Raw genomic sequence first — 26,001 nt, 5'->3', positions numbered from 1 at the left:
GTATCTGGAGGCACGTCCTGTCACATTAGCCCTCTAGTCTTGAAGCTTGGTGATGAAGGGCAGCACCCTCCTTTGTGAAGGCCCATTTCTCACTTTACAGTGAGAAAGTAATTAATGGGATGCGCTTGTTTAATGTTAACAAGATTGAACATGTTTGCATATGCTCCTGTTGGCCAAGGAATTATTTCTGTTGTTAAGGAAGTGAGGTTTTTTTGTTTGTTTGGAGTGGCTGGGGTGGGTGGCTGGTGTTCGGGCCACTTCTCAATTCGTATCAGGTCAGGTTCCATTTATCAGTACGTCCCAGAGAATATTCAGACCATTTCAAGGGTTAAGTACAGACAGGAGCTTAAGCCAGGGAATTTTTGCAGATAATTTTAGTTTTATTTACTTTTTTAATAGAAAATACATTTGCATGTTGTAAAGTTGGAAACATATAAAGAGTAAACAGTGAGAGGCCTCTATTCCAGTTATATTTTGCAGCATAGCAAATCCCCCCCAAAGCAGTGGTTGTAAAACAGGAATGATATTATTATTCAGTAGTGAAGCTGGGGGTCAATGGGTCAGCTCTCCTTACAGTTACTGCAGAAGGTGGCTGCAGATGGTTTCTTCACTCACTTGTCTGATGCCTGAGACGAGAAGGTTCAAACAGCTGGAAACTGAAGCTGCTGGGCTCCTTAGTCACCTCCCTCCTTCATCCTCCCTTCTCTCTCTCCCTCTCCGTCCCTCCTTTCCTTTCTCCCTTCCTCCTTCCTCACCTCCTCATTCCCTTTCTACCGCCCTAGGTTCTTGTTGTCATAGTTGGTCCCACCCCGGCTCCCTCTCTCTCTGAGTGTGCTGTCTCCACTAGTGGCCTCCTGGTGGCCTGACCTCTTACCTGGCAGCTGATTGTCCCAAGGGGAACCTGTGGATGCTGCATGTCCTTTTCCGAGCAGCCTTGGCCACCCCGCAGCACCGCTTCTGCATTCCCTTCATCAGGAAGTCGCAAAGGCTCACCAGGGTCCAAGAGAAGGGCCACAGACTCCACCTCCTGTTGGGAGGAGGACCAAAGAATTTGCAGCTGTGCCTCAAAACCATCACACTGCCTCTTACTCTCTATCCCCACTCAGTTTACTTCTACAAAGTGGCCAGCGTCACCAATTTCTTGTGAAGCATTTAAGAGACAAGATAAGCATACATATTCTTCCCACACAGCATAATATATGCCACGTTCTGTACCTTGCTTTTTTCTTAGCAATATTTCATGGAGATTATTTAAATCAATCCATAAAAAGGATCTTCTTTTATTTTGATACCTCTGTAGTATTGTGTTACATAGATTTTCTACAATGATGAAACCACTCTCTTGTTAGTGCATATTTAGTTTACTTCTAATCTTTTAATACTGCAGTCAGCACTAATATAAATAACTTTGAACATATTTGTATTATAAATTCCTAGATGTAGAATTGCAGGGTTAAAATAGTATGACTATTTGAAATTTTGGTAAACCCTGCCACGTTGCCTTTCACAGAGGACCAAAACATTTCCACTCCTGTGACGCAGGCGAGGGCTGCTGCCTTGCACCCTTACAAAATGGAATTCTCACAAATGTTTTGGGTTTCGCCAAGTAAAAAGGTAGTTTTAATACAGTGGTTTTAACGTGCATTCTTTTAAAATGATTTTGAGCATTTTCTTTCCTATGTTTAAGATCCCCTTGTATTTTTTTAATTCCTGAGAAAGGTTAAAGATAATTTTAACATATGTAGACCAGTCAAAAGGCGAGACACTCCACATTTTTGATAAACCTACAGACTGTTTAATAATTCCCAAAGTCCCACTTTCCTGAATCCTGCAAGTGAATAAGCGATGAATACTGAGGCCGTTTGTGAGTTTTGGAGCTAGTCTTGCTCTCAACCTCAGCCTGACATTACTGGGAGGGCAGAGTGGGCTTTGAGATATTAGAATTAGATGTCTATTTCCATAGTGACACCCACTCTTTATCAAGAAAATTCTTAATTTAAGAATTTAAGAATTTAAGCTTTCTTCACTATCTCAGGGCTTACTGTGAAAGTTTCAGTGTTCCTGCAAACCTTTCTCTAACATCCTCATTTGAGATGAGTGATCTGCTTTTTGGATGTTGTGCATTTTCCTTAGGCTTCCTGATTATTTTCCATTTTTACTGTCTCCTTCTCTCCCTCCTCAGCTAATATCTTATTTTGTAAATTAACCAAACACATTGCAGTTTGGTCAGGTACAGTAACATGAGGTGGTAAGTAACAGTGAATGATGGCAAAATTCCGTAGGCAAGAGAGGGGGCACATTGGTGCAGTGAGAAGGGACCTACTGGCCCTGGAGGCAGAGACTCTGCCATTTACTTGCCTGGTCTTGGGTCATTTTGGTCAGCTTTTCAGAGAATTGGTTTCCTCATCAGAAAATGACGATAAAACTTAACTGACAGAATTGGGTTGCTACAGAGATCAAGAGAAAGAATGTTTTCAACTAACATTTATTGAGTGCCTATTACGCCCAGGTGTCTTTCTGTACTTGATCTCATTAGTCCCCAGAGAGGTCCACTAACTTTCCAACTTCCTGACTGGATTCATTTCTCTGGGCTGCTTTATCAAGTTACCACAAAATGGGTGGCTTAAAGCAAAAGAGAGCTTCATTCTTTCCCAGCTTGAAATCAAGGTCCGCCAGGTTGATCCCTTCCAGGGACCCTGGGGCGAATCCTTTTTATGCCTCTATCCCAGCTTCTGGTGGCTTCCCACGGCTCTTGGCACGCTTTGCAGGCACATCACTCCAATCTCTGCTTACGTCTCCATGCAGACTTCCCCTCTGGGCGTGTCTGTTTTCTCCTTCTCTGTCTTTTATAAGGATATTGGTCATTTAATTGAGGGTGCACCCTAAATCTAGAAATCTAAGATGAGCTCATCTCAAGATCTTTAATTATTTCTGCAAAAACCCTCTTTTGAAATAAGGTCATAGTCATGTGTACTGTAGATACATACATAGAATTAGACATGTTTTTTGGTGTCCAGTATTCAGTCCACCACACTGACCATGCTAAGAACTGAACTCGGGTGCTTTCTGACTCAGTGACCTGTCTTTGCCAGAGTTAAGGACCACGCCATGGTTTCTTCTCCTTCTTATTCTGGAAGTATATGGTTCCCTGTGCTTCTAATTTATACTAAAAAGTAGCCTGGGCACCTGGAAGAAATCTTTGAAATCTTCTACAATCTTCATTTGTGTATAAGGACATGTCCCCACTTAAATAATTTTTGAATAGTAAGTTGAGTTATGCACTCAGGAGTTGTTAAATCATTCAAGCTTGTAGCAAAAATAAGAAAATAATTAAGATTTATTAAATGCCTAATACGTGTTGGGACTGTGCTAAAGGCTTTAGATGTACCATCCTATTTCATCCTAGGAGACAGCATCTGTTATTGTCTCTTATTTGTGACAAAACAGGTTCAGAAAGGTTAAGGAACCTGTGTTGACACAGAGCTGCTAAGTGGTGAGGCAGAGATTTTAACCTAGGCCGGACACCACACTCTCGAAACTTTAGTGGAGGAACATGACCACCCCAGCTCCTGGCATGGAGTCCGTACCCTCACCCCAGGGCTGGGCCACAGGCAGTTGGGTTTAATGAGCAAACACTTGTTAATCATACAAATCGACCGTGTATTTCTAATAGGAACAGACTGGGCATTCAGCTCTCTCTTGGTTTGCCTTTATTTCAATTCTGGAGGGTCACTGTTGAAAGATATTTGGAACTGCTGCATGAAAAGTACTTGGAACTTTTAGCTCAATTTTCAGGGAAAAAAAAAGCAGGGTATTTCCTTTCTGTCATTATTGTTCCAATTCCTTTGGTCTGGAGTTTCCCTGTGAATTCATTACTCAGAGCAGTTGTTCTGAATTTGTCAGCACATTATAATGTTAATTTTGCTCCAGGAGCACAGCATTGCCTCTACCACAAAGGCGGAGCTTGTCTGGGTTTGCCATCCATGGAAAACAAACTTCCCTTCATAGGGTAACGTAATTTAAAAACCCACCCGACTAGGGCAAAGGATGTAGTCAGCACTATGATTCTTTCTGATTAATATTTTAAAATTAACTCTAGCTGATATAAGAAAGATAAATCATAATATGACCCCAAAGTCTAAACCAAAGCAGATTGCTTATGTTCATTTATTTTTAATGCTCGTGTCTGTTTTTAAAGAATGGCTTCGTAAAAATGTTGTAACACTTAAAACATTAACTGCATAGGCTACTATTCCATTGCCTTAAGTTAAATGCTGAACTTAACTGAGCTGCTCATTGCCTTGTCCTGCCTGCAATGCAACTCGTTAGTGACAGTGTGTTTATAGCTTATACAGAAAAGGTCTTCTTTTGTATATTGTCTTCTTTTAATTAACTTTGAATCCTTGAAAAACCATTTTAGTTTAAAAGTCCTCCCAATATATTTATTATTTTTCTCTTAAAGCAATAATGTTACTTATATTTAAAGGATTAGGATAGCTTGCTTCAATTCCAAAGCAGCCTTTGTAAATCACACACGGGAGAGGTTCTTCAGAATAGGGACTTAGATTTAGGGATGAGACTTAATCACACTAGGGTGAATGAGATAGGAGACAAAATAAGAGCACTGGCAAGAAATGAAAAGAGTGGCCCTCTTGCCCCTTTGAGGAACTGCCCCATGTGTGGCATGTGACACAGCAAGTCACCAGGACAACAGGAGGCAGGAGACGTGGGAGGTGAGGCGGTGACTGGAGTTATATTGCAACCGACAACCAGTTGTTTTGCCTTCTGAAAGCCATCACAAAGAAAGCTACCAGTTGTATATAAAGTTTCTATGCTATAATTGGAGCCACTTTCTGTGCCCAAATGACCACTTGATGATTCTTGCTGAATAGGCACGTTTTTAGATTTTCTATGAAGTTGAAAGAACCAAACTGTCTGCCCTGGGTTCATGATGCTATGGGTTTACCTGACAAGTGACCTCCGGCAAGTCCCCAGCACCTCTGTGGGCAAATGATGAGGTTCATGGCCGAGTTGGGGAGGCAGAAAAGCAGAGGGCTTCAGTGACTTGCTCAAGGTCAACTAGAGATCTGAGAGTACTTGGTTCCAAACTTTCTGTGCTGATTATTATCGATTATGCATTTGTTGATGATTGGTTTTTCTTTAAAGCTGGAGAAAATGAGCTGGCGACCTTCTACAAAAGGAAATTAGCTTTTGATATTTTTGTCATCAGTAAGCACATCATGCTATTCTTGATTCCAGGCCTTTTGCATTTTTTTTTCTTTGCCCAAGGACTGTCAAAGCAGTGGACTACCACCGAAATGGAGATGTGTGAGCACAGATGACTGTGAACCTGGTCATCCGTGAACCCAGTGTTCCGGGGCGCCGCCCTGCCTGCTGGCTGCGAGAGCGCACTGTGTGGGTGGTGGAATTCTGACGGCCTCGCGTCCCAGCACGCGGAACCCACAGCCCCTGTGCGGCCTGCCTGCTGCTGAGTCAAGGGTCTCACACAAAAGATATGATAAAGTAACTTCTATCTCCTTTTTCTATCTCATCATTCGAGTAAATATCAGTCTGGGGGTGATGACATACATTATTCAGCCACTTCTAATTTTTGATATTCAAAACTGTTCATCACCTTTATTTTTACTGGGGTAAAATGTATATGAGGTGAAACTGGCCACTCGGACCATTTCTGAGTGCGCCATTCGGTGGCAGCAAGAACAACCACGGTGTGTGCACCTGCCACCGCTGTCCGTCTCCAGAACTTCTCATCGCCCCTAACTGGAACTTGGTGTCACTGAACAACACTTCCCCATCTCCCTCAGCCCGCAAGCCCTGGTGGCTGCTGTTCTGCTTTGTCTCTACAAATTTGACTGTTCTAGGGATCTCATAATACGTGGAATCATGCAACATTTGTTCTTTGTGATGGGTTTATTTCACTTATAATTTTTTAGTGTTCATCCATGTTTTAGCATGTACTTTTTAGACTCAGTAACATTTCCTTTTGTGTGTACTCCACATTTCATTTCTCCATTCATCTATTGATGGACATGTGAGCTTTTTCAATCTTTTGGCTATCGTGAATAATGCGTCTTGAACATGGATATACAAATGTCTATTCGAGTCCCTACTTTCAGTTGTTCTGCATACATACACAGAGGCAGGATTCCTGGGTCACATGGTAATTCTGTGTTTGAGCTTTGAGGACCTGCTATAATGCTTCTCATAGTAGCTGCATCATTTTACATTCCCATCAGCAATGGACAAGTGTTCTAATATGTCCTCATCCTTACCAACATTTGTTATTTTGGTTATTTTTATAATGGCCATCCCGTTGGGTGTAAGTGGTTAATCAATTCTATTTTGAACAATATTAGCCATAGTGGACATTTGCAGTGGCTCATCATCTTCTGAAAAGATTTTCTAAATTGGAGAGCATCTGTTGTAAGTTCTACCTCTCCAGTATGGCACTCAGAGTTCAACCCTCAGCTTTCTTCTCAGGTAGAATAAAATCATGTGACCCGGACTCCACTAATCAGATGCACCTATGCAAGCTTTCAATTCCTAAGAGCCCAGTGAGTTAGAAACTCAGAAGTCTAATTCCAACCTGCCACAGGTGAGTAAATCAACAAAGCTTTCACATAAAACAAGTGTGTATATAAAGTTGTAAATGGGTAATGAGAGAAGAAAACTTTACAGTTTGGGGAGAATAATGGGGGCTTCCAGCAATTTAGAGACCAGATGTCTCAAATGAAAGTCTCTCTCATTTTCATTTTTCAGAAGACACTTTTATTGGCTGCAGACAGCCCTGGGCCTCAGGCTGAAACCACGGAACGAGATGACTTCCCGTATAGCCCCTAGAAACACTGTCCCCTTCCTGCCGTCCTTTCTGTCTTGTTCGTTCCCCCTCAGTGCCATCAAACAGATATTTTTATTTTAATCCTGAAACTATTTTCTGCATTACTATTTTTAATGTCCTAGTTGTTCATATTTAGAATGGTATCCTCTCGATAGTTGAGATTTTTCCACTACTCTTAGAGAACGTCAAGGCTACAGTTTACCAATTGTCCAGTTTACATTCCTAGTTTCTGCGCCTCCCCAACCCCAAAGGCAGGTCACGTGTGCAAGGCTATTCTCATGGACAGACCATCATCTGTTTCAACTACAAGCCTGGACCTGTGAAGAACTGTAAAATTAATATTAATATTTATATAGTGCTTACAGTGTGCCGTGCACTCTTATATACTAAAAGTATAAACTGATCTAGCACTCGTGACCGCACCGTGAAATAGGCACTGTTATTATTTTCACTTTATAGAAGAAAAAAATCAGGCGCAAAGAGATGAGATAATGTGCTCTGGGTTCACAGGTGGTGGGGGGCTAACATCTTTAAGTCCCCAGGGTTCTAGCCTGTTGCAAGTCAAGCTTCCAGATCAGAGCGATAGGGTGACTTGGCTTCTCACTGATAATGTGACTGCACACCATGCACACACACATGCATATACACCCCTCTTGCATCTGTTCAGGGCTGATACCCACTACCTAGCTGCCCTGCCCCGTTGATGTCCATTCTGCCTCTTAGTGTCCAGGCCTTTCTGGTTGTGAACATCGCTCTGTCCCTGTTTAGGTCCCCAATGTAACACATAAATAACGTCAGAATATGTAAATCAAAAGTTAAGCTGGTGTTTCACTGCTCTTTTGGGGACTGTTTCTGGCTACTGAATGCTTTATTCTATTCCCATTGCCCCCCTGCAAGGCAACGGTGCTAAAAAAAAAAGACAGAGAGAGAGAGAGAGAGAGAAATGAAAGAAAAAGAAACAAAACTGTAGAGCAAAGAGGCTGACACCTGTGGGGAGTCCAACTTGGCCATGGGCCTCCTTAGTCTCTGGAGCCACCATTGACTGTAGCAAGTCAAATCTCAGTGTCCTTTGCTCACTCTTAGCCCCAACAGGTGACACAGGGCCTTAGCCACCTTCACCCCAGCACAGCCGTACGCTGCCAATTCTCACTGCGGCAAACCCTGAAATGCCAAAGGCGGTCTGCATCAAAGGGGAACCTGGTCCTGCTCACCCACGCTATTCTTAACACTGCCACAGGGGTCACAGGGCTGTCTGTGGTCCAGTATTCAGTAGAAATTTAGGTGAATGGTTCTTTCTGATTTTCCCATCAGCCCAGCCTTTCTCCTGAACCCAGACTGGAGTCCACAAGGCTGCCTGGGACAGGCTCAGGTGGCAGAATCCAGGCCGGCTCATCATCTCTATTTATCTCCAGCACCCGAGGCCTGGTGCCTCCTTCCAGAGCTCGAGTTCTGATTCTGAGCAGCAAGAAGAGCAAGAGAGAACACGAGAGGGGTGGACAGAGGACACAGCTTGGGGAAGGCAAATGGCCAATGGGGGCGTGGGTGTTGGGGTGGGATGGACGGACATGGGATGGAGAGGTAGGTTCCGCTTTGAGTACAAACGACCTTCCCCACAGAACTCTGGGTTCGAAAACTTTACTAGGATAGAGAGAAACCCACCTTCCTGGTCTCAGCCCCCTCCAGGGGCAGAGGAAGGAGGCTGGAGGATCTGAGAACAGGCCATCTCAAAGTGTCTGCTCAAACCTCCCCCACGTCGGAAGCAGAGAGGTCAGGGGGCTTTGGTGGCAGCTACAGTTGAGTTCGCATCCAACCCTGTACACTTGGGCAAGTCGCTTGGACTCGTCGGGGCTGATGCAGCACACACACCCGACAAAAGGTGCCAGTGGGACTCCTGTGATGAGCCAGCCCAGGAAACTTAGATTTAAAGAAAAAAATCCAAAGGTTTCATTCAAACCACAGTGAAGGATGTCTGACTCCACGCTAGGATTTCCCGTAAACTGATGGAGGAAAGATTAACGATAGAAAGAATGTAAGTATCTCCTTCCTTTGAAATGCTCACTCTAAAAGAAATACCTACTTTACCAATTCAGATCATCTGAGGGTGGCAATTTAAACAGCAGGTTATACATTTTATAATAAAGAAGGTTTGTAAGAACAGGTCAGCCACGGGCCCTGGCCTCTCACAGCCGGTGATTCAGGTACACGGTGGGCATGTGACTGTCCCTCGGGAGTCAGAGGCAGCTGGTGCTGGGCAGAAACCAAGTGACCAGCCAGCCTCGGGCACAGCCCCCATACACGTCCTGCTGGAAAGCAACGGGGTCACTGGCAGGACAAGCCACAGAGCCTGGAATTATTTTACCATCTCATTTTCTACCTGATATCGAGTGATGAGTGGGGACATGTCCATGAGTATGAGCAGAGAGAGAGGACACAAAAGCGACATGGAGCAGCAGGCTGAGTACAGAGAAGCAGAGGTGACCCACCAGTACGTGCCCAGAGAGACAGAGGCAGTGACGGAGAGGCAGACGAAAATCCAGGGCAGGGACAATGTCTTGGCACAGGTTAGAGGCTATATCATAGGTTATAATTTGAAACATATATGATGGATGAAAACAAAAGAATAATTACTATAAAGGGTATTATGAATAGCCTTACATTTGTGCAGGACTTGGAGTGTTACAAAGGCCTTCCCACGTGCCCTAAGACTGGACAACAAGGGGGGAAGCTAATGACTCCTCGTTCTGTCCCTGGCACTTGGAGACGGGTGCATTGGTTAAAAGTCACCTCAATTCTTTCTCCTCTGGTTCCTCTTCTCTGGAATGGGACTGATTTTGTGTGCCTGGCTACCCCTCTGGGGGGTGGGGCGGGGGCTTCCCATCCACCTCCTTGGTGGTGCAAACTCCAGTTTAAGAATTGAATTTGGATTTTGTTCTTTTTCCACAAAGATTTAAATACATCGTTTTAATTTATTGCCAGTATTTGAAAATCAAGAACTACTACATAGAACTTTGGACAAAGAAATCCTTCTTTTGAAAAATGGCTGGGACCTCTGTCCCACCGTGGAGGCCTTGCCTCAAGCTGGTACCAGCAACGCCCATTGGTTGACTGCGAGCCCCATCCATCTCCACTGTCTCCCTGATGTCAGCTCTCCCGACATGCACTGGGGTGACCTCCCTGGCCCCTGGACTTTTCGTGTTTGCAGGCCTTGATCTATCTCGGCAATGTATTTTATCAAAACGGTCTTTTCCTGGGTCGGTCTCCCATTTCAGAGAGAGAATGTCTTATTTACTCCTGGATTTCAAGCCCCAAGCACAGTACCTGGCCATAGTAGGAGGTGCACAGGAAATGTTTGCTGAACTTCCCAATGCACAGCATCACATGAGGATGGCAAGAAAGGAGAGCAAGCAGACTGAAGGGAAAGTGGGTGGTGAAGAAAGCCTCCAAGTCTGGCCCTGCATCAGTGATATGTGCCAGAGTGCGTCACAAACACCGCATTTCTTTATTTCCTCCCACAGACGAGCTGTTCCCTCTAATGCCTCACCTGGCGGTGAGAGAAAGTAAACAGAGCGTGATACAGGCTCCTGCAAGGGGTGTCAGTGCTTCACCTTCCTTGCTTTTGCCCAGAAAGTTAGAAGCAAGAATTTGGAGACCTGCAGACTAAGAGTGGTTGCATCAAAAGGTAGGACCCCTGGTCCAGGCCTCTGAAGGGGAGCAGGATGCAGAGCAGGGTGGCGAAGAGCAAAGGGACGGGCCAGGCTCTGAGAGAGGCAAGCCTCATGTGGGGTCCCTCAGAGACAGAGGACAACTTCGCCTGTGTGTGGGGAAGGCAGTCCTTGAAAGGAGAGACAGGGCTTGGTAAAGAGGAAGCTTTCAGGGACAGTGTAGTGTGTGTGATCTAATTCTGGCTACACACTGGCTAGACATGTGACTTTGAACAAGGAAACTGACCCTACTGGGCCTGTTTCCTCAGCTGTAAAATAGAGATAATGATGGTATCTGCTCCCAGGGATGATGTACCCACTGAATGAGATAACACGTGTAAAGTGCCTGGAATTTGCTTGCCTGATGCGTCATACACTACCTTCGCTTCCTACGGCTGCCAGAACAGAACACAAACCGGGCGGCGTAAAACAACAGGAAGCTATTCTCTCACAGCCCTGGAAGCCAGAAGCCACAGATCAAGGTGTCTGCAGGGCGACACCCTCAGGAGCGAATCTGTCCTTTGATTGGGAAGCGTCAGGTGGTTCCTGGACTTGGGGCAGCGGCACTCCAATCTCTGTCTCCATCTTTGCTGTGTCTATTACTTCTCTTCTGCCTCCGATAAGAATACCTGACGTTTAGGGCCCATCTCATAATCCAGGATGATCTCATCTCAAGATCCCTAAGTTAATTACCTTTACGTAGCCCTTTTGTCCAAGTAAGGTCACATGCACAAGTTCTAGGCTGTAGACATACCTTTTTGGGGTGCTACCAGTTCGACCCACTACAATACCTCATGTTTTTGAGTGCTTTCCATAAACTGGACCTACACATGCATTATTTAATCATTCAACTTAGCCAGATCCTGGAGAGTCTGGTGGTTCCTAGCTTGGGGCCTGGAGCTGTTTTCCCAGGTGGAAAGGCTGGGCACGACCCTGAGGCTCCATGATTACTGACCAAAGGAAGTGGGTGGCCGCACATAATTTGTAGATTTTTCTGGATTCCCTGTTTGCCCCTCTCCATGTGCAGTGTCCTTTCCTTTCTCTGCGAAGTGTCTGCAGTGGACGCTTACGTGCTGTCCCCATTCTCCTTCAGGGAAGGACTTGTCCCAGCTGCTGGGAGTGTTATCATCAGACAGCCCGTAGCTGTCAGCACCTCTGGGTCAGCCTCTGTGCAGAGAGCTACCTCGTTGGAGATGACCGGTCCTAATGTGGGCCACATCTACTAAAGGATTAAAGCAGCAGCATAGAGATCTGGCCATTTTGGCCTAAAATGGGACAATTTGGATGAGCCAATTTAGCCCCAGGGTTCCCTGTGGGGTCAGAAGAGGCTTTGAGGGGACTTCTGCCTTGGCCCGACCCTGCTTCCTCCCTGTCCCTTCCACAGGAGTGGATCCCTAGGGCACCCTCTGCTCAACGTCCTGCAGGATAAGCTCCAGATCCCAGTCTGCCTTCCAGAGAACCCAGCCCATGCCAGTGTCGAAGGGCCATCCGCTCTCGGGGCCCGCCGTGCAGCTGTAGGTGAAATGAACATTTCACTCCAACTAACTTTGGTTTTATGTGTAATGATTCTAGTCCCATAGGGGACAATAAAGGATATCGCCTTGAAGTTTTCAATCATATTTCGACATTTTTGGAGAGCTCTTAGGGCTTTGGAGATTTTCATTTTCCTAATGAATCTGAGGGAATGGGTCTAATGCAAATTAATCTAAGGCAATCCTAAAACCATGAAATACTCTGTAGGTAGCTGGAAAAAAGTAGCACCAGTTTGATAGTTGCTGAAAGTTTGTTTGCTTGAAAATATTAGCGGTTTTAACTGGATATATATGTGTCTTTGAATTTTTAAGTAATTTGATAAAATCCATCAAATATTGAGCACCAGCTGTGAGCAAGAAATCAGAAAAGAATGTACGACAAGGGAGATAGTGTACTGTTCTGGTTGAAAAAAGAGGCTTTTGGACAAAAGCAGACTGGGTCTGAGCCTCATCTCTACCACTCACTGTCACTAACTCTGAGCCTCAGCCCCCATCTATTGATGGGAGCAATAATGCCGTCTACTCCATAAAGACCTGGGAAAGTTCGGTGCAACTCTCTGTAGAAAACATGTGTAATAGTAAATATGGTAAGTGTTATTTATATTATTAGCTACTAATGTAGGCATAGTAAATAAATGCATACTCATGAGACAAATTTTAGATTGTTGGAGTTACTGCTTACGGAAAGCTCATGAAGAATTTCTGAGCTGATTTGAAGAGGATCCCAAGGTTTTGTTGGTTTGTTTTTGTTTTTTTCTTATTCAGAGAAGACTGTCGAGTTTTCTCACACTGAAGGTGACATCTGAGTAAAGACCCGAAGGCAGCCGAAGCGTGAGTCACCGGCTTTCCCGGGAAGAGCACTTCCAGCAGCGGCAACAGCCAGTGTGACATTCTGACGGGACAGCTAGACTGTGCTTAAGGGCTGGCCAGGAGGTGCACTAGCTAGGTGGGACTGAGCAGAGCAGATGAGCTCCGAGATGTAAGGGGGTGGGCACAGGTCTTGCAGGACCTGGTAGGTCATTGTGAAGAGTTGGGTTTTGCTAAATGATTTGGGAAGCTGGTAGGGGTCTTGAGCCATGAAGTGACACGGCCCGGTTTCTGTATGGAAAGGATCTCCTGATCACCGTGTTAGGGATGGAGTGGAGGGGGGCAAGGCAGAAGACGTGGGCGACCGCCTTTGGGAGGCTGCTGCAGTCTGCCCAGCTGGCGAGGGTAACTGCCAATCTGGGCAGTCATGGTGGGGCATGGAGCGTGGTCAGCACCTGCTGTCTTCTGAATCCTGAAAGGACAGGATGTGGTAATGTCTGGAGAAGGAGAGAAGAGTCAAAGCTAACTAAATTTTTTTTTGTCCTGAACAATTGAAGGAGAAAGTTTCCTTCATCTAAGAAGAGGAAGATGTAGAGGAAGGCGGGTTGGGGAAGGAATAGGAGGCATTGGTGTGGGGACCTGTTAATATGAAATGACTCTTAAGCATCCAAATGAAAGTTGTTAATATTGCAGAGAGAAAAGCCTGCCGTTAGTGAGCAGTCTGGGCTACCCATATAAATTCAGGAGTCGCTGGGCTGCTGTTGGTGTTTCAAACCGTAACACTGGGTGACATCACGGAGGAAGTGAGTAGAGAAAGAAACAGGAGAGAAAAGGACAGAGCTAGGCTGCACTGCTGTGTTTAGGGGTCAGAGAGATAAGGGACAGCCAAGGAGCCGAGAAGGAGCCGCCCATGAAGGACCAGGAACAGCAGGAGAGTCTGGAAGCCAGGTGACGGCCGGGAGCTGGGCTCCGGTGGTTGAACAGGAGTTTGTTGGGCCAGTGGGCCCCCAGGTGTGGTTGCAGACTAGCAGCATCAGTAGCAGCAGCCGGAAATGTGTTAGGAACGTGCAGAACCTCGGGCCCCACGTCAGTTTTATTGGATCAGAAACTCTAAGGATGGCACCCTCAAGTTTGAGACCACTCTTTTAGACATTAGGCATAAAATTGTCTGCACAAAACTATAATGAAGATTGAGAAGAGAAAAAAACCCCACATTTTTTTAAACTGGAAGAGAACAATTTTAAAGACTTGCTTGGTGCTCAAAGCAAATTTGTAGCACGTGGGTACCTCACAGTAAACCCTCCCTCCACTTCACGGCCCCGGTGCCCCACATCCCAATTTAGAAACCTCCTGAGTCTGCCATGGCTCTCTGGAGAGGAGGCATGCCCCCATCTCACCGGACAGAGGGGAGGCCGAGCACCAGGCATGCCAGGCATTCCACCGCGAAGAGAGGGGGGTGGTATTTCAAGGTTAGCATTACTGGGCCGCAAACGCTGAGCCTCGTGAGATAGGAAGCTTATTCCACCCTACAGTTTCCGAATTTTCCTCTAGATTTTCCTAGGAGAATTCCACCCTCTTCCATTCTGGGGAGAAGTTAAAATTAGGGCCGGCCCTGCAGGACTGGCATGCCAGATGCGGAGAGGCTGTCCCCAGAAATAAGCTGGTTCCCACCGCGCATGGGCCAGCCCCCTCCAAGTGTCTGCAAGGGGTCTGGTCCCAAGCTTTAAAATACTGAGCAGAGGCACTGCATCCCGACCTCTCCTTTCCCACCCACTCCAGGCTAGCCTTTCAAAAAAAAAAAAAGTGTGTAGTTGTCTCCTCCCCGCCCAGCCCCATCCTCGCCCAGGACCAGCTGTGCCGCTGGCTGGCCGCCTCAGGGACGCAGTCAGACCGCGGCTGCAGCCGAGTGAGAGGCGCTCTCCATTTAGGCACCTTCAGCTTTCCGCTCAGCTCAGGGAGCCGCTTTGCAAAGTTGAGCAGCTCCAAGTGCACGCTTTGCTCTCGGCTTCTCCCTCCCCCCTAGTCGCCCCCGCCTCCCACGCTCCTTTCCATTGGGAGCAGCTGGTCGCAGAGGGCTGGCGGCTTGCGCCCCTTTCCCGTACTCCGCCCTGACGAGCGACCATGTGGTTAGGGGTCATCCTCCTGGCAATGAAAGGTAAGGCCTGGACCCGGTGTGTGTTTGGGGGGTGGGTGTGGGGCGGGGGAAGCGCTCTCGTGACCCTCTTGCTCTCCTGCTACTCCCGTTGCCTGGCTCTGGTCTTGGGCTGAGCTGGCCGAGGCGCCTCGCGGTCCGTCTCCGCAGCCGCTGTTCTTGCTCCCCAAGCCAAGGGTGGTGATGGCAGTGCGGTCCGTGCCATGGAGGCGCCCTGGGGGTGGGGGTGCGGAGGGGCGGGTACTGTAGTGAGTCCCTCACCTGCCCCTTTCTGCACTCCTTCCCCTCACTTTCACCAGGTAGTTTCCCAGGGGCGCCCCGACTTGGTGCAAACGCTCCCGGGCCGAGCCCGAACTGAAACTCACTTTGTGCCCGCAGCCCTGCAGCTTGCCGGTGCCTTGGACCTGCCCGCGGGATCCTGCGCCTTTGAAGAAAACACCTGTGGCTTCGACTCTGTGTTTGCGTTCCAGCCGTGGATTTTAAATGAGGAAGGTAAGGAGACTCAGCGTCCTGGAACCCAGGTGAACTTGCTTCCTGCTGGTTGGGTCTTTCACGGGGGTAATGCTATCTTGGCGTTAAATCCCCTTGGGAGGAGATATGTGCGTCACGGGTCCTTCTTCCAAACCTCAGCTGTGCTGTAACGATGGTCGAGGAAGAGATGGGGGTGGGGCCGGGCGTCCTTTGTTTACCTGGCCTGTGGGTAGAAGCCCTAAGACTTTGCCCCTCCCCTCAGCACTCCATGATGGAAGGGAGAAGGGGCACAGCTAATGACTGTCGCCCATGGTCTGCTTGCCCCTGGTAGGTCAGCATGCTCTGTGGTGGTCAGTAGACCTCCTGCAGGAGTGGTTCCACTGGCGGGCCCTCAGTGCTTGTGGCGTGGCTGCGTCCTCACACTCCTGCTGTGTGTGTAAGCCAGCACTTGGCAAAGAGGAAACCAAGTCATGACTTTGGCCTGAGGTCATGCAGCTGGCAGGTGGTGGCTGTGGTCTCACCGCTACATTCCATTTGGCTTCTGGTGACAAAGTGTAAATTCGGGGTCTTCAGATGTATCCTCTTACCCTTCGTTGAGTCAAAATAAATATTTCTCCAGTGCCCAGCAACAGGCACTGGGTGTCCCCTGTCCCCCTGCACTGCCCCCCGGCTCGCTTTAGGAGTTTGAAGCCCCAGGCCCTTTGCATTGGGAAGGAGCCACCTTTAAAAAACACTGCAGCATGAAGGAGAATCACGAACCTCCTTCCCTTTTCAATTGTCCTCCGAGCTGGCCCCCTGGAGGAGGGTGGGCCCAGCGCCCTGGGTGGGATGTAGAACTGTCATCGCACTTTCCTCTGCACTGGGTTTCTGTTTAGGGCTTTGCATACGTTAGCTTCTCTGACCCTCACAGGTGGGTGATGTCGTGCCCCCTTATCACAGGAGGGAATCTCAGTCTTAGAGTATTCTGATGGGTGGTCCACATCACGTGGTGTCTTTGAGTGGCCAGCTCTGAGCTGTGGGTTAGGGGTAAAACAGGAGGGAATGCACTCACTAGGTATCTGGGACTGGAGTCAAAGAGCCACTTGCACGGCCCTTAATCTTGTGCCCCAGGGCCTCTCTTGCCTCAGCCTGGTCCTGGCCCCGAGGCAGGGAAATCAACATCACCCTGAATCCAGGGGGCTCCTTCCCTGAGCCTCCATCCCCAGCCCGGTCGGGATGGTGGCCCCTTCGACAGCCTGCAGCCCTCTGGGTCAGTGGGCAGCCTCAGCCTGCCGGACTGCCGCCTCCCGACCCACAGGAAGTGCTCTCCGCTGAGCTGGCACCTCTGCCCAGCGGCCGTTAAACAGGCCCCCTTCAGGGAAAACAGGAAGATGCTTATAGGAAAAGGTATTATGGTTTAATAGTATAATGAAGGCACTGTTGCTTTCTTTTTTCCTTTCTCTCTAACTTCTAACCGTCGCTGCTTTCTGGCTCAGGACTAGGACTGCTGGCTTGGCTGGGGGAAGTAATTCGTTCTTCTGTGGGCACTCCAGGTGGAGCAGGCAGGTTAGGCTTCAGTCCTTGCAGATTGTGTTTTTCAAAGATTAGAACTTGGACATAACCGTCCACTCCAGAGGGACAGTGAGTTGGTTGTGTGCCAGCTGGTGCAGTTACCTGCTGAGAAGCCAATGCTAAGAATTACTGTTCTAAAAACCCATTTCTAGGTTGGCAAATTAAAGATAATAAAATAGTCCCGGGCTGATATCCCATAAGCTGCTCACAAGCTTTTCTGCAAACATCCTTCATCTCGCTGCAGAAACCCTTTGAAGCAGATTTCACCTCCCTCTGTGCGTTGTAGCCACTACAGAGAGTTGTAGGTTTCAGAGACATTTGCCCACAGTATTTGAAACACAAATGGTGCTTTCTCTGTGTCCTTGGTCAGTCATTCACGTGGAGAGAACGATGCTAATGCCCAGTGAAGGGAGTAATTAAACTTTCATCACAGGAGATTAAAACTGGGGGTAAGTGTCTTAAAATATCTCCCCAGCTGCTCGAAATTATATTTGAGGTCCAGCTCTTTAGTTTATTTCAAGTATTAGTTGTCTAAGCATCTCCGATTACAATTCCAATGTCTCTAGTTCATGGCCACTTTGAAATATGCTTGATCTCCCCTGGTCACAGAATGGGTGGATTTGGACGGGGCGGGGTGTTGCCTTGGGTTGTGCACCACCCTGGGAGGCAGTCCAGGGACAGCAGGTGACACCAGTGCAGGCCACCTGCCCCTGTCATCTGGCCTCCTCCGCTTTCTAGCTTTATCAATGATTGTCTTGTTTTTTCATTTTCCTCCGTCTTTTTTGGAGAATTCCTTTTACCTTCCCTAACTTGTCAAGCCAAGTAAGATTATGTCAGGCTCAAATTTGAACTCACTTCTACATTTTAGTTTTGAATGAAATCCAGGATCTATGTTTCCCTATAAAAACCTCCTGTATTCATTCAGAGCCGAGAGCACATTCGAGCCCATTGGAACATCCCCTTTGAACAGCTGTCTGCCCCCAAAACCGAGACCATTGGTTGCACGTCCCTAATGCCAGCTGCAGGGGCAGAAGCCTTTAGGCTGAGGATTCGTGGAGAACAGAGTGTTGGTCTTGCATCCAAAGAGTCATTTCAAATTAGCTATCAGGTGGATTTTGGCCTCACTCTAATTTTTGGATATTTTGGTTTAGCATCTTTAACCTACGTCCTTCGGCAGAACTGAGGAGGCGGGAGGGGTGGAGTCCAGATCCAGGTAGGCACCTGTGCTGTTCCTTAATTGGGAGTCTGGAGCACTAAGCCACAGAGCAGGGAAGGTAGATACTGAAGTGTTTTCGGTTAAGAGAAGGTAAAAGATTAAATTCACAGCACTTTTTGTAGGAAGGGCATTTTTTTCCTACAGCAGGGGGGGTCAGGGTTTGAGAAGTGCCTGATACAGGAAGAGTTTGGATGGCGAGTGCTGGTGTCTGAGGCAGGACCCGTCCAGGGGCTTGGCACAGCCAGGGGGTGAGGGTGGGGCCATGGACGAACGTGCCAAAATAACGTTGTAAGTACGGGCGTGTGTCTCCTCTGACACCCCTTCTCTTCACCCAGACCCCTTCCTTTTCTCTTAAAGACACTTCCAGTCACTTGGCCATCTGAGTTTCAGTTCTGCACTCAGTCATGTGCCAGTTATTATAAATAGTGGTAGATACTGCCTGATATTTCCTGAGGACCAGTTAGAGCCCAAAGTCTGGCAAGGATCCCAGGGGGCAATTCCTGGGACTGAAGGAGCCTTCCTCCCTGCGGATCACAGCTCCCTTCCTGACACTGGGGGGCCCACTCAGCGTCTCATCTCAAAATCAGGAGTTCACGGGCATTGCCGCCCCCGGGCCTGCTTCACTTGCATCTCCTCTGCTTGTTGGTCTCCTGGTGCCTTCTCAGCAGAAACACAAACCCCATGTTGTATAGAGGCTGGAGGGCAGCACAAGTTCAGGCTGCTCCTTGGATGTCTCTCGGAGAGACAGCCAACGCCAGAAATCGCTATGTTTTTCCTGCAGTCGTACCACGGGGCTTTCCCTGGTCACCTGGCTATTGCTGCTGTCAGGTTGAGTGTGGCTGTCATGCCCCACGCCCGAGCCCGGCATTGGCTCTGCTCTGCCTGGACTCCTTGGCCCTAGAGGTGGACCTTAGAGGTCATCCAGTACCACGTCTTTATTTTGCAGAGCAGCACACTGGGACCAGACAGGCTTCCAGGCACAGTCACTGACCCAGGCAGTGGCAGCCTCTTGTTTCCTCTGCTCTTCCCCAGCTCTTCCCTCCAGCATTGCTGCCTCATCCCAGTCTCCACTGGGTCCTGGACCCTGGAGCTTTGCTGTGTTAATTACGACATTTTGGAAACTCTTTGTTAGAGATGTAATTATAGTTCATTCATGTGAAAAAACATGGTTTCCAAAGTGCATGGGCCTTCCAAAGCCATATAACACTACATTCTTGGTCATGCAGTGCATTTGTTTACTCTTTCAGATGTGTGGGGTTCCACCTGTCTACAGTCTTCAGTATACAGGAAAGGGTCTGGCATATAGTAGATGCTCAATTAGTATTTGTTGAATGAATGAATTTGCTGAATAAATGAAGTATTGGATGATTAAAAACTCCTTATGCATTTTCATTTGTGCTTCTGGTTCATTCTGCAGCATCAAAGGTAATTCCTCATCATGAGAAACCACTTCGCCTAGTAGTTAGTACAAACTCTAAGCTAGACAGCTTGGATTAGAATCCAGACTCTGCGCTTTTATGCTGTGTGGCTTTGGGCGAGTTACATGTCCTCTCTGTGTCTCAGTTTCCTAGCTGTAAAATGGAGGTAACATAAGTACCTATCTTGTATGATTGTTGTGAAGATTGAATATATTAATACATGTAACCTGTTATTATTCTTACTCTCAATATTACTAAGTTTGTATTTTATCAATTATGAGTTTTAATTCAAACAGCTTTCCAACACAGCTTCGGGGGAGCTAACGAGAGTCTCATTTTCTTTTGATTATAGTTTTGTCATTTGCTCCTCATTCCAACCAGAAGAACTTTCTTTTTCTTATCATTTGCCTGTATTTTGAGTCCCCATGTTCCTTTCAGGCCATTTAACTTTAGTGTGGTTGACTGAGGTATGGAGGTCAAGGAAAAAGACCAACTTCACATTTGGCTTATACCATCCCCCAAACTTATACTTTCCCCCTGTACATCCTCGGTTTGGGTCAGGAGCGCCGTGTGCCTGGCCCTATCACTCTCCTGCCCTAGCCTGCTCTTTCCTATGGATCCATCCACAGTCAGGCTCCAAGTGTCCCTAACCCTTGGCCTCCCTATCAGTCAGTGAAGGGTCTTGAATTCTCTTGCCTGAGCCTTCCACTTGGGATTTCACCCACCCGGACTGGTCATGGCCTGCTCCTCCCTGCCCTGACTGACTTCTCTGGACGTATGCTTTGGCCAGATCCCTTTCTGCCAAGGCCAACATCCAGTCTGGGGTTCTCCCTACTCAAATTAGACTATTCAGTGGGAGGCGGCCCCCCAGCTCCAGGCCTGGGGATTTTTAGGATGTTTCCTTTCTCATAATTGCAGAAGTCAGCTGGGCTCACCATGTACTGGGAGAAAAAAAAATAACTTCTTCTCATAGAACTTTCTCCCTTCATTGCCATGTTCAATCTCTTAGCCTATGGTTACCACATTTCATGGCTTGCATCTTAAGATATAGTATTCATAAAAGATCTAGTTCTTAAAATAGCAGAATCTCTTTGGTAGGTCACCCCACCAGTAGTCCTACTTTTCTTACTAAGCAATATTTGATTTTTAAGAATTTGAGTGGAACCCATTTGCTTTAATAAAGGTGTAGTGTATCTCAATAAATAGGGCCAGCAGGTAGCTGAACATGTTCTGAGCATCTTGGCTGGTAACCCCGATTTTCGTATCTGCCAGTTATCCCACTTTAGGAAAAAGGTAGTGTTTAACACAGAAAAGTGTATCACTAGTGATAAGCGAGAACAATGTTGAAGGGTAAGGAACTTTCACAGTATATCAGAAATTTCCATTACATCCATTAGGCCATACCTAATTAAGCAAAGCATGATGTCATACCTAGTGTCAGCAAAGCATTCCTGACCCAAACTAAACATTTATATAAAAATTCCTTTTTGAAAGGTTTTATTTATTTATTTTTAGGCAGAGGGGAAGGGATAGAGAAATAGAGGGAGAGGAATATCGGTGTGTGGCTGCCTCTCGTGCATCCCCCACTGAGGACCTGGCCTGGAACCCAGGCCTGTGCCCTGACTGGGAATCGAACGAATGACCCTTTGCTTCACAGTCCAGCACTCAGTCCACTGAGCCACACCAGCCAGGGCTTTATAAATAAATTCTTATACCTATCCATTGGGCCCATGGTTCTTAACCTTGACTGGACATTAAAAACACCTAAAAATTTCCTTAAAAATAGTCACATCCAGGCCCTACACCAAGAAATTTTGATTTATTTGGCCCAAAATGGGGCCAGACTTGGTGTTGCTCACAAAAAAGCAAACACTACAAATAAACAAACTTCCTAGGTTTTTCCAGCATGCGTCCAAGTTGAAGACAGTGCCTTAGCACGGCTGCCAACTCCCCGCCCCTCCAGGAGTGATGAGAAACGATGCCTCTCCGTCAGTCCCTCAGGGATTATTGGTTGCCCACAGGATAAAGTATAAAAAGCCGAGCTTAGCCCTCAAGACCCTTCATGATCTGCCCCAAACTGTACTTCTACTCTGCCCTCTCATTAATTCCTAATGTGCCGCTCACTCAGCACACCCTTGACTTCATGGCCTCCTTACTCTAGTTGCATTGTTCTCAACAGCTGTATTGTTCTGGCCCAACTTGGCCTATTTAAATCCTATTCATGCTCTTAAAGGTCCTGCCCTTTCTGGAAGCATTCCTTGAATTTCCAAAGTAAATGAACCTCTCTCCTTTTCCTGCTTCTCTCCCTTCCCACGTCCGTCTTCACTTTCTAGCATGTACATCTTCATTTCACTTTCTACCTTGTAAATCCTATAAGTGTCTCCTTATTGGAGTCCCCCCCGCCAAACTGCATCAGAGTGTTGCATCTTTCAGAACACGGATCACATCCTCCCCAGCACTCCTAACAGACGGTATGTGGCATAAACAAACACTTTGAATTTAATCAATATCTAAAGCTCTTGAAAAGCCTTGACATTATTTCCTGTAGTGAGAGAGGTTGCATTTAATCCTTCCTACTGTAGGATTTCAAAGACTTCAGAGGCTCATGTTGTAATTTCCAAATATAACGGGGAAGCTGCATATCGCCTCACCAATATGCGGTCTGCGTCCCCCTGGCATGCCAGTGCACAAACAGCTCTTGGGTTGTTTAGCTGCCAAGTCCCTTGATCCTCTGCCATCACAGACAGTCACAAAGCCACCTCGAGAGTAACACTGCTTGATCTGAAAAGTACTTTTGGCAAAAGATGATCAGACTTTGAACTAGCTTTTGAGAGCTGTTGTCACCAAGAACTAAAGTGTGAGACATCAACAGGACCCACCTTGATGGGTAAAGACCAGGAGATGTTTGTCTGCTGCTAAAACAACCTCTTGCACACTGATGTGGCTCATGGAGAAACCAATGGGTTGGGTTTGTGATTCAGTGAAATCTGCCAGAATGTTTGCCTTCGCTACTTTGTGAAAAAGTTATTTGTGTTTTGGGGAATTCTGAGGCTAAGAATAAGGTGATAAAACAAGTGGTACCCTACCATAACTTTACAGTATCCTGGAGGAATCACATGTTTTACAGAAAAAGCTCCTAATATTCATTCTATGAACAAGCATGTGAGAAAGCATCAGGCACTGCATTAGCGGTTGGAGTGCAAGGGGAACAGGGAGTACACACATGGTCACAGTCCCTGCCCTTGGTGGCCCCAAAAGACCAATAGGAGGAAACACACATCTGTAATTACAAGAGGAGCAAACAGAACTCTCTACTGGTCAGAGATCTTCATTGCAAGCAGCATAAGTGGGCTCTTTAAGCAGAAAAGGAGTTTATGGGAATGGTATCAATTAGCTTTGAGAATCAACAGCAAGTCTGAAGAGCTATGTAATGGGAAATAATAAAGAGATGCAAAGTATAGGCAAGATCCTCCTGGAGGAACCACTTGTGAGATTTTGCCACTGGACATTTGTCACAGCACTACTGGACCTGCCTATCCATTACCTGCGGACGATGAGTAGTATGTGGCCTGCTATCTAGTCCAGCAGCTTTGAGGAGGAGGGATAAGATGGGCACTGGGGAGGCTGGGTAGGGGGCTGACTACCCAGTGGTCCAGCCGAGAGATGAGGGCTTGAAACAGGATGGGTGAGCTAGTAGGAGTGAAAGGAAGGGAGTAAAAAAAAAAAAAACCACCAGAAGAGGACAGATTGGCAGGACTTGATTGATTGGGAGCAATGAGTCAGTGAGCGCAGAGACTCCCAGATTTTTAGTTTGGGCACCTGTTTGTTTGGTGGTGCCAACAGTTGAGGAAATTGCAAACTCCATATTTTATTTCTTTACAGGAATAGTTTCCACTGAGAAGTGTAAAGAGAAACCTAATGAAATAGTTACACAATAGTTTCCTGTGTACACAACCAGGATCCGTGACCCACAGGTAGCAGTTCAGGGTACCTGCCAAGTACACTTATCATTTGTTCAGGCAGAAGGTATGTTCAGTTCTGAGTTACCTGGGAAACAATCAGGTGGAGGTGCCCAGCAGGTCTTTGATGTAAGATTCTGAAGGTCAAGTGCAGGCTGGGTGGGACTATGGCTGTGGGAATCTATAGCATAAAGATAGTGGTTGAAATCTGGAGCAGAGGTTACACCACCCAATAAGAATGTATAAAGTGTTAACAGCAGGAAGCTGAGGGCAGAGCCTTAAATTCATGTTTAGGGATTAGGCCTAGGACAGGAATGGTGGAGTGAAAGAAACACAAGGAACTGGATTTATAAGGGGGGAATTGGGAAAGTACACGCCCACAGCCCAAAGAAGTTAGGAGTTTCAAAAGCAGGATGAGATCAACCAGATCCAGGGCAGCAGAGAGATGGACACAGTATGATTGTCTGTTGGAAATGAGTGAGCGCAGTTTTAGGGGAATGATGAGGGCAGAACCAGCATGCTCTAGTGGAAGATTGAAGGGGAAATGTAGGCAGTTGGCAGACAATTCTCAGCAAAGGAGTGCAGATACCCCCCCATGGAGACAGGTTCAACCATACCTACAAAGAAACTTGAGATGAAGGGCTCATATTTTGTTTTGCTTTGCTCTTTAGAAAGGGGAGATGAGCTTGTTTATGAAGTGAGGGAAAGGGACCCCAAGAAAGAAGATCCAGGAGAGAGGGGGCTTCCTTACTTGCTCCATCTTAGACCTGATGTCCACTTTGACAATTCAGACCTCACAAACATACAGATTTCTTCAGTCCACATACCCAAGAGCTCTGCCCAGAGTGACTCAATAACACTTAAGTGTCAACCTCAAAATGTGCAAAATTTTATTTATACTGTAAATGTAGAGAATACGGGAGATGGGGCTGACTCTGTGGTAATTATGTTATGTCCTGCCACATACTTATTAAAAAGTAAAACAAACCTCTATAAGCTACAGAAGGATGTTTTGGAAACTTTAACAGCTTAACATACTCTATTTCTATTATAGGAGTAGTTCCCAATGAGAAGTGTGAAATGAAACTTGATGAAGTAGTTGCACAGTAGCTTCCTACGTAGCCAGGTTCTGTGATCATAGACAGCATTTAATGGTCCCAGCCATGTACACTTATTATCATCATACCTAACCTTCACAACCATCCTGGGGGTGGTTATTATCATCATTTTACAGATGAGGAAAGATGAGACATAGAGAGAAGACGGTAACATCCTCAAGGAAACAAAGTCAGAGTATCAACCCAAGCCCACCTGGCTCCAAAGACTTGAACTCCCTCCCTTTGTACAGAAGTCAACACCAACAAAGACAGCTCGGCAGGATGTGTGTTGCTCTAGAGTTAGTGGGGGACTTCTGCCAAATATTTGATGTCTCAGCACTCTAGCTCCTTCCCTGAGCTCTGGGCCTCAGCTGCAGTTGGTATGCCTGTAGCTGCAGTGCCGAGCCTCTGGAATCAAACGGACATCAAGCACAAATGGGGAAACGTACTTTTACTTATTTTTTTCCATAATAGATTAAAGTTTACTCTCGGAAACATTGAAAAGATTCTCTTCTCAGTCCTCAACATAATTCTGGCAGAGAACTTATGGGAGAATTTACAGTTTGACCTAAAATACTCTGGCAGTTTAAGGAATACTCCTAAATTTCTAATTCACCCATTCTTACTGGGAAAGTAAAAGGGTACTGAGATAAATGTGTTTTTGCAAGCTGGTTGCCCTACTAGGCAAGCATTTGGGTACTTATTTATTCTGTTACTCTCAACAGAATGGCAATATTGCTATACAGCAAAGAGATATATAACTTAGCTCAATGATGGGAGAAATTTCCATTCCTTATTTGAAAAACTTTTGCCTCACTGCCAAGGAGAGCTGAAGTGTTATTTGGGGCCATGCTTATAATGACGATGACTTTAATATGCCCTAACTTCACTGCGAAGCTGCCTTCTATGCTTAGTTATTTTATGATTTAGGACCATTTTGTTTGAAACTATAACATAAAAAGCTTTCTTTGTTAAGCTTCTACAGATTCCTTCTATTTTGTGATTTTATTAAAAATGGATAATAGATATTAAAGAATTTTCTTTTTTAAGTCTGTATTGACCCTGTATTATCCAATTTAAAAAATACAAGCTTTATGGAAACTCTAGTTTTCCATTACAAATTTTGAAAATCCAGATTTAGCCTGTGAAGTCACATTGTTGTTTTTGAAAACTCCTTCCCTTTTCCACAAATTCTGATGAGGAAAATGTGAGAGAACAGTGGTATCATTTTTTTAAGA

At 46.3% G+C, this 26,001-nt stretch overlaps 1 protein-coding gene and 1 long non-coding RNA gene across 3 annotated transcripts in view; one reads left to right on the top strand and one right to left on the bottom strand.

Moving 5' to 3' along the window:
* Nucleotides 1-375: 375 nt before the first annotated feature.
* Nucleotides 376-15,503, bottom strand: LOC128626060 (uncharacterized). Its single transcript, XR_008389944.1, has 3 exons — nucleotides 15,417-15,503; nucleotides 875-1,027; nucleotides 376-626 (listed from the first exon to the last, which is right to left on the bottom strand). It is a non-coding gene; the product is annotated as an uncharacterized LOC128626060 (long non-coding RNA).
* MAMDC2 (MAM domain containing 2) overlaps nucleotides 14,696-26,001 on the top strand; it is a 129,594-nt gene continuing 118,288 nt past the window's right edge. For both annotated transcript variants that reach the window (XM_037157606.2, XM_037157607.2), the window contains exons 1-2: nucleotides 14,696-15,054; nucleotides 15,430-15,543. In XM_037157606.2, coding sequence (XP_037013501.2) covers nucleotides 15,021-15,054; nucleotides 15,430-15,543 — 148 coding nt within the window. In that variant the 5' untranslated portion in view covers nucleotides 14,696-15,020. The remainder of the gene's footprint in view (nucleotides 15,055-15,429; nucleotides 15,544-26,001) is intronic.

This window comes from Artibeus jamaicensis, unplaced genomic scaffold (assembly GCF_021234435.1).
Source record: "Artibeus jamaicensis isolate MK-2021 breed Jamaican fruit bat unplaced genomic scaffold, CSHL_Jam_final scaffold_1964, whole genome shotgun sequence".
NCBI classification, from domain to species: domain Eukaryota; kingdom Metazoa; phylum Chordata; class Mammalia; order Chiroptera; family Phyllostomidae; genus Artibeus; species Artibeus jamaicensis.
This window is presented reverse-complemented; position numbering and strand designations above follow the sequence as displayed.